The following is a 15,480-nucleotide window of genomic DNA, read 5'->3' as shown; positions in this document are numbered from 1 at the left end:
ATCAACCAGGGGAATCTTCTTGTTATATCTTTTAGGCTCTGGTTGACGTACCAGCAGCACAACCTGAGCTGTTGTCTCCAGGAACTTGAACCAGAGCCTGCTGTGGACACAGTTCATCAATGAGTGGGGGGCTGCTGCTGACAGTGTGCCAGGGATTTCTGTGATTTTCATGAGCAGCTGAGTCTGTGGAGAGGCCATCCTGTGTGGGCCATTCCCAAGACCACAGGCTAAGTGCTGAGGACACCTCCCAATGTCTGCAGTGCTGACTCTGCTCTCAGAGATTCTTAACCTGCCAACTGACCAATCCCAATAACCATATCTGCCCTTGTTCAGAAATCATGTTGTGTATCCTTTCTCCCCTAAATTTGCTTTCAAAAGAAATGGACACAATTTAGCAATATATCTCCTGTTTAGGGTAAGCAGAGCCTAGACCATGCTCCTTTCCTCTTTTTCTGCCCCGTGAGCAAAGTGGCCCTGAATGTTTTGACCTTGGAAGTTTCTGGTCCCCAACTCACGTGTCGGAAAGGTTGGGCATCTATTGCTTGGGCCTGCTCAGCTGGCTACAGCCTATGTTGTATGATGGCTTGATGGTGTGTTACAGGGTCTGGGCCGCCTGTGTGAGAGGTTCCCGGTGGTGGTACATTCAGTGACACCGTCTCTGCGGGACTTCCTGGTTGTCCCGTCCCCTGTGCTGGTGAAGCTCTACAAGTGCCACAGTCAGTACCACACAGGTAACAGATGGCTGTACCCAAAGCCACCTCTCCAGCTCCTAAATCCCATGTGTCCCTGAGGGTCCAAGAAAAGGACCACATGACCTTGTGTGCCAGCCTGCTATGGTTTCGTGACTAAGAGATTGTGGCTGGGCTGTGCGCCCTGCCCTGTTCTTGGGCTCATTCTTCCTTTATGCCTTTCTTCATGGCTTTCCATACATGACCCCATCTGGCTACAGTTCTTTCCTTCCTCCACCCTCCCTGGCATATACTCCTGCCACCACTGAGGGGTCTTCTAGTCCCTCTTGGTTTTTGGCTCCTTCTATCACTGAGACAGTCTAAAGTGAGAGTCCAGCATGTTCCAGACACTGGTCAGGAGCTCTCCATGCTGGATCTCAGCTGGGTCTCAGCTAGTCCCTATTCCTGCCTCATGAGTGTATTATCACATTTCTGTGACAAGGACATGGGCTCAGAGCAAATCTGGCCACCCGTAACCATTAGCATTCATTAACACCTGCTTCCTCCTGGGGCTCTAATGCTGTATTGCTCATACCATCCTGTCAGTCCTGTGAAGGTGGGTGCTTTGTCCTCTCCCTTCAGATGAAGAAACCCAACTTCCAAGCAGGTGAAAGACTTTTCCCTGGACCCCGGGACAAGGAGAGATTTCTGTGGCTCTATAGCTCCTGCTCTCTACTCACCCCCTACCCGTACTATTTTTGTGCACATCAGCTAGGTAATCCTCAGGGACAGGACCATGGCTCACCCTTGGGGCTGAATACCTGTGGGTGTTCACCAGGACTTTCAAACCATTTCTTAAGAAATCTCTGTGTTACTCATTTATCGCTTTGCAACCTAAACATTCTTCCTTTTGTTTAAACATGTTAATTTCATCCTTTCTGTTCTCACTTTTGTTGCTGAAATGTTTGGTCAAATCATTTTAGAGGGGTTGTTTTATAAGGTAAAAGTGATCAGCATATATTTTGGTTTTGAATTATTGACAAGGGGATGGAAAATGACAGGTTTAACCAGATACATACTTGAATTTTTACATTTAGTTGCTGGCAATGATATAAAAATCAGTGTAACCAATGAGCATTCTGAGTCAACTCTGAATGTCATGTCGGGAAAGAAGACCCAACCCTCCATGTATGAGCAGCTCCGGGACATTGCCATTGACAACATCTGCAGGTGGGAGACCGGCCAATGGGATGCATAACCTGGGGAGGAAGGGAAAAAGTTTCAGATAAAATTACTAAAAAGTGAGAAATGTTCATAATTTTTTAAAGATTGTTTTGGACTATTGTAAACCTACACCCGATTTTAAAAGAGAGATTATTACATATTTTTTAATGATATTTTTAAAAAGGTTTCTCGGGCACCTGGGTGGCTTAGTGGGTTAAAGCCTCTGCCTTCGGCTCAGGTCATGATTCCAGGGTCCTGGGATCAAGCCCTGCATCGGGCTCTCTGCTCGGTAGGGAGCCTGCTTCCTCCTCTCTCCCTCTGCCTGCCTCTCTGCCTACTTGTGATCTCTCTCTGTCAAATAAATAAATAAAATCTTTAAAAAAAAAAAAGAAGACTTTTAAAAAGATTTCTCCATTTATTTTAGAGAGAGAGAGCGCGCACACACGTGTGCACAGGAGGGAGGGGCAGAGGAAAAAGAGAGAGATTCTCAAGCAGACTCTGTGCTCAGTGCAGAGCCTGATGTAAGGCTCAATGTGGAGCTCAATCTCATGATCCCAAGCTCATGACTAGATCCGAAATCAAGAGTCAGATGCTTAGCTGACTGTGTCACCCAGGCACCCCACTTTTTTTTTTTAAGATTTTATGTATGTTGGGGCACCTGGGTGGTTAAGTGGGTTAAAGTCTTTGCCTTCAGCTCAGGTCATGACCTCAGGGTCCTGGGATCAAGCCCCGCATTGGGCTCTCTGCTCAGCGGGGAGCCTGCTTCCCCCTCCTCTCTCTCTGCCTTCTCTCTGTCTACTTGTGATCTCTGTCTGTCAAATAAATAAAATCTTAAAAAAAAAAAAAAGATCTAAATGTTTATTAAAAAAATATAAAAAAAAAGATTTTATTTATGTTGAGAGAGAGAGAGCATAAGCTGGAGGGGGTGTGGGAAGAAGGACAGAGGGAGAGGAAGAAGCAGATTCCGGGCTGAACAGGGAATCCGATGTAGGACTTGATCCCAGGACTTACTGGGATCATGACCTGAGCCGAAGGCAGATGTTTTAACTGACTGAGCCACCCAGGCACCCCTAAATTTTTTTTTTTAAATAAGGTTTGTTTTTCTTTTCCTGATCATAAATGTAATTTAAAAATGGGAATATGGAAAAAATGGAAAGAGTTATCTCTCAGCCAATTATCCAGAGCAATGACACATTGTCACATTTTCTGGGTTTTTTGTAATTTTTAGCATAAGGGACGGATTTTATATGATTGAGTGTCCTTGCTGCCCAGGCTTCTGCTATGTGAACTCTTGTACTCCAAACTCAGAAACCACTTACATTTTAATTTATATGAAAATGTATCTCTCCCTCTGAATTCTGGCTCCATGCTCTCAGAAACCCCATCAAGAGAATATGACGGCCCTTTTCTGTTAGCCAGATGCTCTTCTCTGACTCTGGCATGGGAGCCAAACAGACACAGAAAGCGAGAGATGCCTGAAAAGATTTTGTGTCTTCATGGGCTTTTAAAATTACCCCTTTTCTTTAGAAAATAAATTTTTCTTCATACTAGTAAAACTTTGGTATATCATATAATATTCCCTGAGGTGTTTTGGGACCATGTATCTTGAACCAGTTACTGTAACTTGTAAAGGAACAGTTCTGGAAATTTTAAATTGGAATCAGGGTGAGTGTAACTGTTCTGGTCAAATAATGAAGTTACTGTTTCTGACTGAGATAGTTATCAAATGGGCAAAATCTGCAGCAATTCTTTGAATTCATTCTGTGTAATGATTTTCATTCAGATTTCTGGGGAAAAAATGCTCAGAGTAGTTTTTTAAACTCTGTAGACCTGACAAAGAGACAAAAACCAGAAACAGAACCCTCATCTGTTGTTCTGATGCCCCATGCCATGTGGGTTTCCTCACTCTCCAGGTGCCTGAAAGCTGGCTTGACAGTGGACACGGTGATCGTGGAGGCCTTCCTGGCCAGCCTTTCCAACCGGCTCTACATCTCCCAGGAGAGTGACAAGTACGTCTCATCCCCAAAGGGCAGCCTGTTGTTCTCAGCAGGCCTGGCAGGGGGGTAGGGAGGGGCTGGTATCTTGCACTTCTGTGCTTCTTACTTGCAGAGCGTGGAGTCATGCATCAGATCTGTCCCCCCATTTAAGGTGAAACTCACCTTAGAATGTTGATCCTGGACCACTGTTTGGGAGCAGAGAAAGATCTGTGTCATACTGAGTAGAGCCAGAGACTTTATGTTTCTACTGGAAGTAAGGATTCCAGGCAGCCGCTGTCGGATGACCACTTCATCTGACAGACTGTGGTAACCTTGAGGTCCAGGCTGTAGCTTCTGGGCTTCATTTCACAGAGGACTGTTCCCAGGATGCTTCTCTTTCTCCCCTCACAGGGACGCTCACTTGATTCCTGACCATACCATCCGAGCCTTGGGACACATTGCGGTGGCCTTGAGGGACACCCCAAAGGTCATGGAGCCAATTCTGCAGATCCTGCAGCAGAAATTCTGCCAGCCCCCCTCCCCCCTTGATGTGCTCATCATTGACCAGCTGGGCTGCCTGGTTATCACCGGAAACGTAAGGCAGGACCTACAGTAAAACCCATTACCCTCTGCAAGCATTGTTACTTTGACTATCAGGAGTGCAAAAATAGATTAAATTTACCCTGCAGATGAGTTAAATTCTCACAGCTCTCCTGACAGTGAATAGGGAGATTTTTTTCCAAGTAACAGGGAATAGTGATGGCTCCCTAAGTGCTGGGAAAAGGAGGTTTAAACTCATTTCTTGCTGATGTTAATAACATGTAATAGAATTTAAGTTGAAACCATTTCCCTTTTAGCTTGTGAAGTTTGCTGAAAGCTTTAGGAACGGGTGCCCTTGATGTTCTTTTGGGCCTTTAGGGTCCATACATTCCAGAAGCTCTTTCTCTGAATGATGGTAGAGGGGCCTTTTTCATGTTCCAAGGAAGGGCTTTCATGGGAAGTCATGCCATGGTAACTGTGTCCCTCACTCTCTTCCAGCAATACATTTATCAGGAAGTATGGAATCTCTTCCAGCAGATCAGCGTGAAGGCCAGCTCTGTCGTGTACTCAGCCACTAAAGATTACAAGGATCATGGCTACAGGTAATTCACTAGACCTCGTTGTCACTCTAGATCATGACAGTTTTCAGCACCCTTTAAAAGTGTGAGGTTTGGGGATTTGTCTTTTGAATAAACTTTTTTCCTACAAAAGCAGTATGTGCTACAAATCAGCACATGCACAAGCAGGAAATGAGCGAGTGCCACTAGGAGCTGAGCATCTCAGTGTCATTACCCAGACCCTCCCTGACAACGAAGTGTCCACCCAGCCAGTAGGCTTTTTTATGTACCAGTGCATCAGCCATGCCGCTAACCTTCTACCATGTGCCACCTTTAATGGCTGCGGAGTGTCCCATCATAGAGCAGCACTGAGATCTAATCAGTCCCAAGCTTGGAGGTGTGGTAGTTTGCCAGGTTTCCCACTGGTAAGCGCTACATCCAATGATCTAATAGCTGTGTATCTGTGAGTGTCTCTGACGCTTTCCTCAGGATGGATTCAGAGAGGTGGGATTTGGAGGGTCGGAAGGAGTGGACATTTTCATCCTCAGATGTTTGATATTTGTGTAAAGTTTGGCCAGTTTTACTGGCAGACTTAAGATATGCTTCCTTGCCTGTTCCTTGCCCCTACTGTGAACGCCTTGAGGGCAGGGTCATGTTTTTCCACATCGGGAGTATCTCACAAGAGTTTGACAGACCTAGGGAAGAAAGGGGCAGGGAGGAAGACATGTGCCCCTTTGTTGGCATTTCTTTTCTCTCCTTCTGACCTTTACGTGCAGGGCTCATTCTGAGCTTCTCTCCAACTCACATTAGTGGGTGGAAGTGTGGCTGTGTGACCTTTGAAAAAGATCACCCTCTCCGTGCCTTCGTTTCTTCTTCTGTCATCTGTCAAATGAACACCTGTCTCCATTTGTGTGGGTAATTTAGACCAACTACAGGAAAGCTCTTGATAAATTCACACTCTTATGGTGTCATTCCTTTGCCTTCTTACTGCCTCCATTTCAAGCCCAGGCTACTAGAACAGCCTGAGGACTGGTTTAGGGAGGCATTCAACTCCTTTCCCCTTTATCTGGAAAGGGGATGGATGGTCCATCCATCTCTGGTCTCTGTGAAGAAACTGACTCACAGACCAAAACACCTCTTTTCCTCACTGCTTCCTTGTCCCGAAGTGACTTCTGCACCTCCTTGGTCCTCACACCTTCCCCTCCTTGTCTTTGCTCCTGCTGTTTTCCTTCTGACCCTTGCCTCCATCTTGCTGCCATATGCAGTACTTGGCCTTCTCCATGCCTACCAGTTCTTCAACTTCTGACTCCACCTCCATAAAGTCTTACCGCTACCACAAGTGGTTTGTCTTCTTCCTCACCAGTGGAGGCTTTTACTGCCATCCGTTTGCCCTTACCTCCCAGGATTTCACGTGTCTGTGAAGGGTGTGCTGTTTGCTGGGAGATTTCTGCGGGCCAGGCAATGAGCCCAGTGCTTCATGTGGAGTGTTTCATTCATCCTACACCCTGTGAGGAGGGAATTCTATTATTCTTGTTTTATTTGGTAGGAAACTGAAGCTCAAAGATGAGCCACTCTCCTGAGGTCATCCAACATAGAAGTGGCAGGTGCTGGCTGCCCCCACAGAAGTCTGGCCAGCCTTGCTGGTTTGCTGTGACTCTCTGGGCAGGGGGCGCATTGTCAGCTTTGTATCCAGGGCTTACCTTTACTAGCACTGTCCTAATGCAGATTGTCCCAGGGCCACTGAGTGCTTCCTGAGTGCCTGATGTGAACTAATACTAGCATCAGCCCTATGGTGGAGGCAGTGTGGCGAAGAAGCTGATTGTCACAGGAAAGTTTCATGGGTGGTAATAGTGAATTAAGGCTTCCTATAATTGAGGATTTATAGGAATTTAGCTATGTAGTAGTCTTTCAACACTCAGAAGTGTCCTAAGATCTTCACAAGTTCTATAAGTGTGGATTTCTGGACCCTAAGCAGTTCCCCGAGGCCCTTAATGCATGTCAGGAGAGGTTAAAGCCATTTCTGTAGCAGCTGACTGTCCTTTAGGGAGCTGGTGTTCACAGAGACACTCATCCCCCCTGGAGGGCTCCTTCATTCACAGGCACTGAGGGGCGTGATGAGGCAGGAGTTAGCTGGCCTCACCCTTGCAGTCCAGACCCTGTGTTGTAGCAGCTGTCATTTCTCTCCCCACCAGGCACTGCTCCCTGGCGGTGATCAATGCCCTGGCCAACATCGCAGCCAACATCCAGGATGAGCACCTCGTGGACGAGCTGCTCATGAACCTGCTGGAGCTGTTTGTGCAGCTGGGGCTGGAGGGAAAGCGGGCCAGCGAGCGGGCCAGTGAGAAGGGGCCTGCCCTGAAGGTAGGGAGGGAGGAAGGGCGGTCACCCTGGGGCATCTGGTAAACAGCAAGAACAAAGGTTCTTTCTCGGGGCTGCTGGCAAGTTTTCGGAGAAGGTGGCTTTCTTGTAGAACCATGTCTGGCTTGTGACAGCTACCTCCCCCAGCCCAGGGTGGTAAGTGACAGCAGCCTAGTATGGACTCCCCCAAACCTCCTCTCTTCCTTCTTTCCGCCATCATGAAGCCAGGGGGTGGAGGCCTTCATCAGAACACAGTGACAACATGAGAAGGGCCAGATCTGACCTAATCTGGGCCATCCAGGGAGACAGGTCCATCGGGACAGATAAAATGACAGGTCTTGAGCCTCCAAAGAGACAGACTGGGGAAGTTGAGGCAGGTTAAGCTCCCTACCCCATCATGTCCTCTTTGACCTGTCATGTTGGTGCCATTCTTTCTACCAGATCTCCACCACCTTCATCCTCCTTTGTCTTTTCCTCCCACCTTCCTTCCCCAGACAGTTACTGTTTACCTACTGTGTGCCTAGTCAAGGGTCAGCCAACCTTCTCTAAAGGGCCAGATTATACTTATTTTATGCTCTGTGGGCCGTAGAGTCTCTGTTGCAACTACTCAGCTCAGTCCTGGTAGCATAAAGCCAGTTAAAGAATGGACGGCTGTGCACCCATAAAACTCTATTTCCAAGAACAGGTGTGGGTCAGATTTGGCCACGGCCAAATCTTTCTTCACCCTTGTTCTAGGTGCTGGGGTTACGGAAGTGAACAGGCAGACAAGGGGCCTACTCCTACAGACAGCAAAGCCAAAACAGGGCAGTGTGTAGAGGAGTGCTTTAGATCAGGCTGTGTGACGACCTGAGGAGGTGACAGCTAAATTGAAAACTGAATGAAAAGGAGCTTTTAGCCCTCTGTGTGAAAATCTTGGCTAAGGGGGAAATAGCTGGTGTGAGAAGGGGTCCTAAGAGCCTTCGCTCTAATTCAGATTTGCTCTGCTAAACCCCTGGACAGTGATCTCCCAGGATGGTGCACAGCCATCCTGATACACAAGGGACAGAGGCATCTGTCGTGCCCAGTGGGGCCTTGGGCATCGGGAAGTGAGGGCTGCTCAGAGATGAAGGGAGACACTTGGCAGCCGAGAAAGCAGAGGCTGTGATGTGTCCAAGGAGTGTTTCAGGAGTCATTCTTCTTGCCTCCCCTGGAAATTGTATTTCAGGGCCCAGAAGGACGCTCCTGGACTCAAGGGCTGCTCCTCTCTGTCTGCTCTTGCTACAAATTTACTTTCTCCAGACTCAGGATGTAGTGCTTCATTCATGGGCTGGGAGTGAGGGTTGTTGCCCTGACAGTGCAGGGATCCCTTTCTACCTTCCAGGTGCAGAGCTGTGAATCCTTTTCTTTGCAGAATAGTTCCTGTTTGCGATCATGCAGAGAACAGCCCAGTGTTTACTGAGCAACTGCTGTGCTTTCCCCCTAAGATGGGGCCTCAGAGAATAAGGGGACTTGCCGAATCTGTGAGAGGGGGTTGGCCAACATGTGCCCCAATGAAGACAAAGAGCCATGATTATAAATTAAGAAATGGCAATTCTTGGAATGCCTGGTTGACTCAGTCGGTTAAGCAGCTGCCTTCAGCTCCAGTCATGATTCCAAGGTCCTGGGATCGAATTCTGCATCGGGCTCCTTGCTCAGCAGGGTGCCTGCTTCTCTGCCTGCTGTTTCCCCTGCCTGTGTGTGGTCTTTCTCTGACAAATAAATAAAATCTTTTAAAAAAGAGAGAGAAAAAGCAAGAAACAACAATTCTTCCCAGTCATCGCATATCTGGGAAGCCGTTAGTTTCCAGAGAGGAGGAGGCAGGGCTTGAGATTCTGTCCCCATGGCTGAGTGGCTGTAGGGTTTTGGCAAGCTACTCACACCCCGTTTTCTCCCCCAGAGATTTAGTTATTACATATGAAATGCTTGGAATTGCCCGGCATGCAGTGGTGCTCAATGTACTTGGCTGCTGCTATTAACAGAAAAAATAAACTGAATGTCCTGAAGTGAGTGCTTCCAGAACTGAGACTTATCGGTGTGCACTATAGTTTATAGCCTTATTTGTGTGTCCAACCAGGGAACCTACCTTTTAATAGTTATTTCTTATGTAATGCCCAAATTTTCCATAACTTGAAAAGAATATATGTGTATTATAGAAAAGATCAGAAACTGTTAACTGATAAAGTAAAAAGCACCCGTAAATCCTCTACTCAGATGTACTCATTACTGACATTTTTTAAAAAGATTTTATTTATTTATTTGAGAGAGAGAGAAGGAGACAGAGAGCACAAGTGTGGGGTAGGGTGGGAGGAGGCAGAGGGAGAGGGAGATGCAGGCTTCCTGCTGAGCAGGGAGCCCAAAGCAGGGCTCAATCACAGGACTCTGAGATCGTGACCTGAGCTGAAGGCAGATGCTTAACTGACTGAGCCACCCAGGCGTCTCTCATCATTGACATTTTGATAGACTTCCTCCTAGATTTCTTTATAGAAATATATTTATTTTACATGATCAAGATTATATCATTGAATACTCTGAAATCATGATTTTTTTTTCCCATTTAAAATTTGCTGTGGGCACTTTCCAAAGTGACTAGATATTTTTCAGAAAGGTGTCTTTTTTTTCCAAAAGATTTTATTTATTTATTTGACAAAGAGAGACACAGCAAGAGAGGGAACACAAGCAGGGGTAGTGGGAGAGAGAGAAACAGGTTTCCCACTTAGCAGACAGCCTGATGCAGGACTCTATCCCAGGACCCTGGGATTACGACCTGAGCCGAAGGCAGACGCTTAATGACTGAGCCACCCAGGCACCCAGAAAGTTGTCTTTTTAATACCTGTGTGGTATTTAATTTTACATGGGTACTATAACTTGCATAATCATTCTACTGTTTGGCATGTTTCCATTTTTTTGATATTAAAATGATGTTGGGGCACCTGGGTGGCTTAGTCAGTTAGGCATCTGACTCTTGATCTCAGCTCAAGTCTTGATCTCAGGGTCATGAGTTCAAGTTGGATCCACACTGGGTGCGGAGCCTACTTTTTTTTTTTTTTTTTTAAGATTTATTTATTTATTTATTTGACAGAATAGAGATCACAAGCAGGCAGAGAGGCAGGCAGAGAGAGAGGAGGAAGCAGGCTCCCTGCTGAGCAGAGAGCCTGATGTGGGACTCGATTCCAGGACCCTGGGATCATGACCCAAGCTGAAGGCAGAGACTTTAACCCACTGAGCCACCCAGGCACCCCGTGTGGAGCCTACTTAAAAAAAAAAATTATATTGAGTGAGCGTGTTTATATATTGCTATCTATATATCTCATTATTTCTCTGAAATTAATATTATGTCTTTTTTTAATGAAAGGAACTCATGCTTTCAGTGACTCAATTCTTTTACTTTCTAGGCTTCTAGCAGCGCAGGGAACTTGGGTGTACTCATTCCTGTAATTGCTGTGGTGAGTATTAATTAACTGAGTAGTTTTAAACTTAAGATACTGTGCTTATATTTTTAGTGTTGCCTAGTGGTACACAGCAAATTTCTTAGCAAAATGCTCTTTGGAGGCCCAATGATTCTGTACATGTGGCTGTGTTTCTGCTGCCACCAGCTGTTCTATGACCATCTCACTTGTATGTGCCTGCTGTGGTCACACCCTCACTCCCATTCTCCGTGCTCTGCCTGAACCTCCTCACCGGTTGACTAGGAAACCCACTTTGGTTCTCTCTTGTGTGGCTCCCAGAGCTGAGGTGTGGCTCCAGGTTCGCCCTGTGTCTTCTGCCCTGCTCCAGTGCCTCTGAATAATAGTGGGCAGGCTCTGCTTCTATCCCCATCCTGCTCCCACAGGGGACACAAAGGGCTGGTTATACTTTGGAGCACAGCCCCACCCACCACCATGGTGGCAGCTCACAGTCTAGGCCCTGTCCTGTGCCACAACGTTCTTCATCTTGCCTTGTCTCAACCTGCAGCCTTTTCTTCCCAAATGACCTTTGTAGAAGTTGTTTTCCCTTTTCTCAGTTGTGCCCAGCTGCCACTCTTTTTTTTTTTAATTAATTAATTTATTTATTTATTTGTCAGAGAGAGAGAGAGGAGTGAGAGTGAGCACAAGCAGACAGAGTGGTAAGCAGAGGCAGAGGGAGAAGGAGGCTCCCGGCTGAGCAAGGAGCCCGATGCGGGACTCGATCCCAGGACGCTGGGATCATGACCTGAGCCGAAGGCAGCCGCTTAACCAGCTGAGCCACCCAGGCGTCCCCCAGCTGCCACTCTTAAGCCACGGTCCCAGGTTCTAATATTTGTTTTCATCTCTGATTCTCTAACTTCCACTAAACCTACCTTCTGGTTAAGTCTTCCTTCTGCCTTCCAGTTCCTTCCCACCTTTCCCCAACCTCCGTAGTTTGAGTCTTGAACACTCACACATGTGTCCCTTCACATAGAACATCAGAGGGGTTGACCTCTGAGCTGTCAGGGTGACCCAGGGCTATAGAGGTCAGGCAGGTGGACAGAGAGGCACCTCTCCTGATCTCAGCTTCTGTTCTTACTGCAGTCTGCGTGTTCATCTTTTGGAATCGGTGGACTTTAGGGGTCTGATTTTAGCTGGCCAAGGTGGATGAAAATGGGAGCTGACTGGTTTATTATCATTTGCCTTTAAGATGTCACAGGTTGCACTTTGTGGAGCATTCTGCCTCCATTCACCTTCCTTCAGCTTCTCCTTTTCTTTCCCGATCCCCTGCCCTGTAAGCGCTGATTGTGGAGCAGAAGCCAAATTGCTTGTTCCCCTGCTGCATCTGTGTCAGGATAGTCTCCTTTGCCTGCGTGTGCTGGAGGGGGTGGGGGGCGGGCTTCAAGTCTGCCCGAGCCCTCGCTGCCTTCCTGTACTGGTGTCTCTTTCCTCTCCCTGGGGACCTTAACCACCTTCACACCTGCGATCAGGTGCCTCCCATAGGCTGTGAGGATTTGAGAACGGCCAGGACTCTCTGCTGCGGTATTTTTCATCACTGTGTCCGTTGGTTTTTAAAAACATAAACTTTTTCACTTTATACTTAGTATTGGTTAGTGTACAGTTGTGTTTTAGAAGTACCATGCTACATAGATTCTTTGTTTGGCCTGGAGGGAAAAGTGAGGGGCATAAAGTCCATAGCACTCTCTCAGACCGTCGGAGGGGAGAGGGGCCAGCAGCAGGCTCCAAGAGAGAGTAGATTTTGGCAGCCTGGGGGCTTGTCTGGGGTGACACTCAAATCCCTGAATTCTCATGAATTCGAACACCAGAGTTCTCTGACCCGTGTGCCTGTGAGCTTTCAAGCATGTGTAGCTGTTGTCATTTAGAGTTTAATAACTGCATAGAAGAAATTGCAGGGGGCACTTTGCACTTTCTGGGAGTAGTGACCGATGAGGTTGGCTGGGAACACATAGGTGTTCAGGTCACGGAGGCCAGGGTTGGACTCCTGGTCCTGTGTGTGGGATCCTGGGTGAGCATCACAACCTCTCTATGCCTGCTCTGCCCATAAAGCTTCTTGAAAAGATGAAGATGATCCTCTGAAGTGCCCATCTGGGTCAGTGTCAGCATGATTGTTAGCAACATAGGCAAGCACACACTGACTTAAAATACTTTGTTTATCCGCTGCAGTGACCTTTTACATGAATAGAATAAGTATTGTAGTCTTAACAAAAGTTAATGGTTATATTATGGGGGAGGAAACAAATATTTGATTCTATTGCTCAACAAAGAGCACAGAGAATCATGGGATCTTACATTTGCCTTCTGGTTTGCCCCTTGGACCCTCTAGGAGAAACTAGTTTCTACCTTTTTTTTTTTAAGATTTTTTATTTATTTATTTGACAGAGAGAAATCACAAGTAGATGGAGAGGCAGGCAGAGAGAGAGAGGGAAGCAGGCTCCCTGCCGAGCAGAGAGCCCGATGCGGGACTCTATCCCAGGACCCTGAGATCATGACCTGAGCTGAAGGCAGCAGCTTAACCCACTGAGCCACCCAGGCACCCCCCCCTTTTTTTTTTAATCTTTTCTTTCTTTCCTTTCTTTTGGAAGAAGATACTCCGGTTTGAATCTTTTGATGATTAATTGTCTCCCGGTATTTTGTTCAGTGGAAGTGCCAGTGGGTTTGAGGCAGGAAGCCCGGGTGTCTGTCCATATGCAGCTTATCAGTGACTTCTCAGTGACTTTAGGAGCCTGGAGGGCATCACAGGAGACTGAGTCATATGATCTATAAGGCTCCTTCAGTAGGTTTGGTGATCTTTGACCTGCAACTTTGTAGAATAGTGTCTCTTCAGGAGTAACACTGATTAAATCGCTTTTCTTAGTGTCTAGCCCTTTAGTTAATCAAGCACCAGAAAGAGTGTCTAATGCTTAAGAGTTCTGTGTGTTCCCCTGCTGTAAACTAGTGATTTGCCAAGCTGTGCCTCCTGCTCAGAAAACACTTGTGCACTTCACTTAGAGCTCATTTACCTGTGCCGCTCGTAATTTTTGTGGCCTTGGACAAGTTACTTATTCTCTCAGTGCCTATAAAGTTAGGTTTGTGGACTAACAGGGTTTAGGTCATGGACTCCTTTGAAACCCTTGCCCTCTCCTTCCATAGAAATGCATCTCTTAACAAGGTTTCAAATTTATTCTCTGGAAGTTGAGTGGGAGAAACCCCCCCAGGGCCCCCCAGTCAAGAGCCCCTGGGCTAGATACTCTCTCAAAGATAGTAACAAGGGACACCTGGGTGGCTTAGTCAGTTAAGCGGCTGCCTTCAGCTCAGGTCATGATCCCAGGGTCCTGGGATCAAGTACTGCATTGGGCTCCCTGCTCAGCAGGGACCCTGCTTCTCCCTCTGCCTGCTGCTCCCCCTGCTTGTGCTCACCTATTCTCTCACTCTTGCTCTCTCTCTCTCTCTCTGACAAATAAATAAGTAAAACCTTTAAAAAAAAAAAAAAAGATAGTAACAAGAAGCCTTTATCTAGCTTATGCTAAGCACCAAGCACTGATGTAAATCACTTTCAGTCATTAACTCACCTAATCCTTACAACAGTTCTGCAAAGTAGGTGCTGTTATTATCCCTATTTTTCTTTAGACTTTTTTTTTAAAGATTTTATTTATTTATTTGACAGACAAAGATCACAAGTAGGCAGAGAGAAAGGAAAGTAGGCTCTCTGCTCAGCAGGGATGTGGGCCTCCATCCTAGGACCCTGGGATCATGACCTGAGCCAAAGGCAGAGGCTTTAACCCACTGAGCCAACCAGGCGTCCCTATTATTATCCCTATTTTATAGGTGGAGAAACTGAGGTACAGAACTTGCCTCAGAGTCCCACAGCTACTAAATGTCAGAGCCAGGGTTGGGACCCAGGAAGCCTGGCTCAGGGCCTGTGTTCTGAATTAATACACTAATGCCTCTAAACCTGGATCAGCTAGTTCCTGAAAGAGAGGGTCTGGGTGCATTCTGAGCGGATGTAGGTGAACGAAAAGCATGGAGGCTAGAGGGCCTTGGCCTGGGCCAAATCACAGAGGAGCCTGGGCTGGCTCCAGCAGAGGTGGGGCGGGCCACATTGGAAGGGAGATGGTCACCTTTTGGGTAGGGGACAGACATGGCAAAGAGCTATAGGTGGGGTTTTTGAGAGAGCCACATTTAGGAATAGGAGGAACACGAGAAACCAGCAGCAGGACCAGAAAAGCAGGAACAAGCACCAGGAAAGGATAGTGCGGAAGTGCACTGGAGAAGGAATTCAAGAAGTGGGGTGTCAGCCCACTCAGGGCTCCTCTAGAGGTCTGGAAGTGTGATAGGCAAAGACGTAGCCTCCACCCTGCACTGGTCAGGAGATACAGGAGGCAGAGGTGCGGGAAGTTGGAAAGGAAGCAGGTGGAGAGGAGTTACCAACAAACAGCAGGGCCTGGGGCGGATCATGTCTCCTCTGAGACCTCAGCTGTTTCTTCTGCCAAAAAGAGGGGATAACAGTGTGAACGTCTTAGTGTTGGTGGGAAGACTCAGTGATAACCTGCAGACAAACCCATCACAGTGGCCCCCTACAGTGGGGAGTGTGAGGTGCTCTCCTTTCTCTGCCACCATGACTAGTATTGGTCTCACTGAGTCAAAGCTCTCCGTGACAAGACTCTGTGGGTGACTCTGGAGTCAAGCCAACCTGTGCTCAAATCCTGCTCTACCCTGG

At 47.2% G+C, this 15,480-nt stretch overlaps 1 protein-coding gene across 1 annotated transcript in view; it reads left to right on the top strand.

The window, feature by feature from the left end:
* PI4KA (phosphatidylinositol 4-kinase alpha) overlaps positions 1 to 15,480 on the top strand; it is a 116,365-nt gene that overhangs the window by 40,027 nt on the left and 60,858 nt on the right. The window contains exons 13-19 of the mRNA XM_045065273.1: positions 602 to 731; positions 1,766 to 1,898; positions 3,806 to 3,901; positions 4,280 to 4,463; positions 4,907 to 5,010; positions 7,158 to 7,326; positions 10,734 to 10,784. Of these exons, the coding sequence (XP_044921208.1) occupies positions 602 to 731; positions 1,766 to 1,898; positions 3,806 to 3,901; positions 4,280 to 4,463; positions 4,907 to 5,010; positions 7,158 to 7,326; positions 10,734 to 10,784 (867 nt within the window). The remainder of the gene's footprint in view (positions 1 to 601; positions 732 to 1,765; positions 1,899 to 3,805; positions 3,902 to 4,279; positions 4,464 to 4,906; positions 5,011 to 7,157; positions 7,327 to 10,733; positions 10,785 to 15,480) is intronic.

This window comes from Mustela putorius, unplaced genomic scaffold (genome assembly GCF_011764305.1).
Source record: "Mustela putorius furo isolate JIRA1106 unplaced genomic scaffold, ASM1176430v1.1 tig00003858_pilon_pilon_pilon, whole genome shotgun sequence".
NCBI classification, from domain to species: Eukaryota; Metazoa; Chordata; class Mammalia; order Carnivora; family Mustelidae; genus Mustela; species Mustela putorius.
The sequence above is the reverse complement of the archived record's forward strand: the minus strand, read 5'-3'. Positions and strand labels throughout refer to the sequence as shown.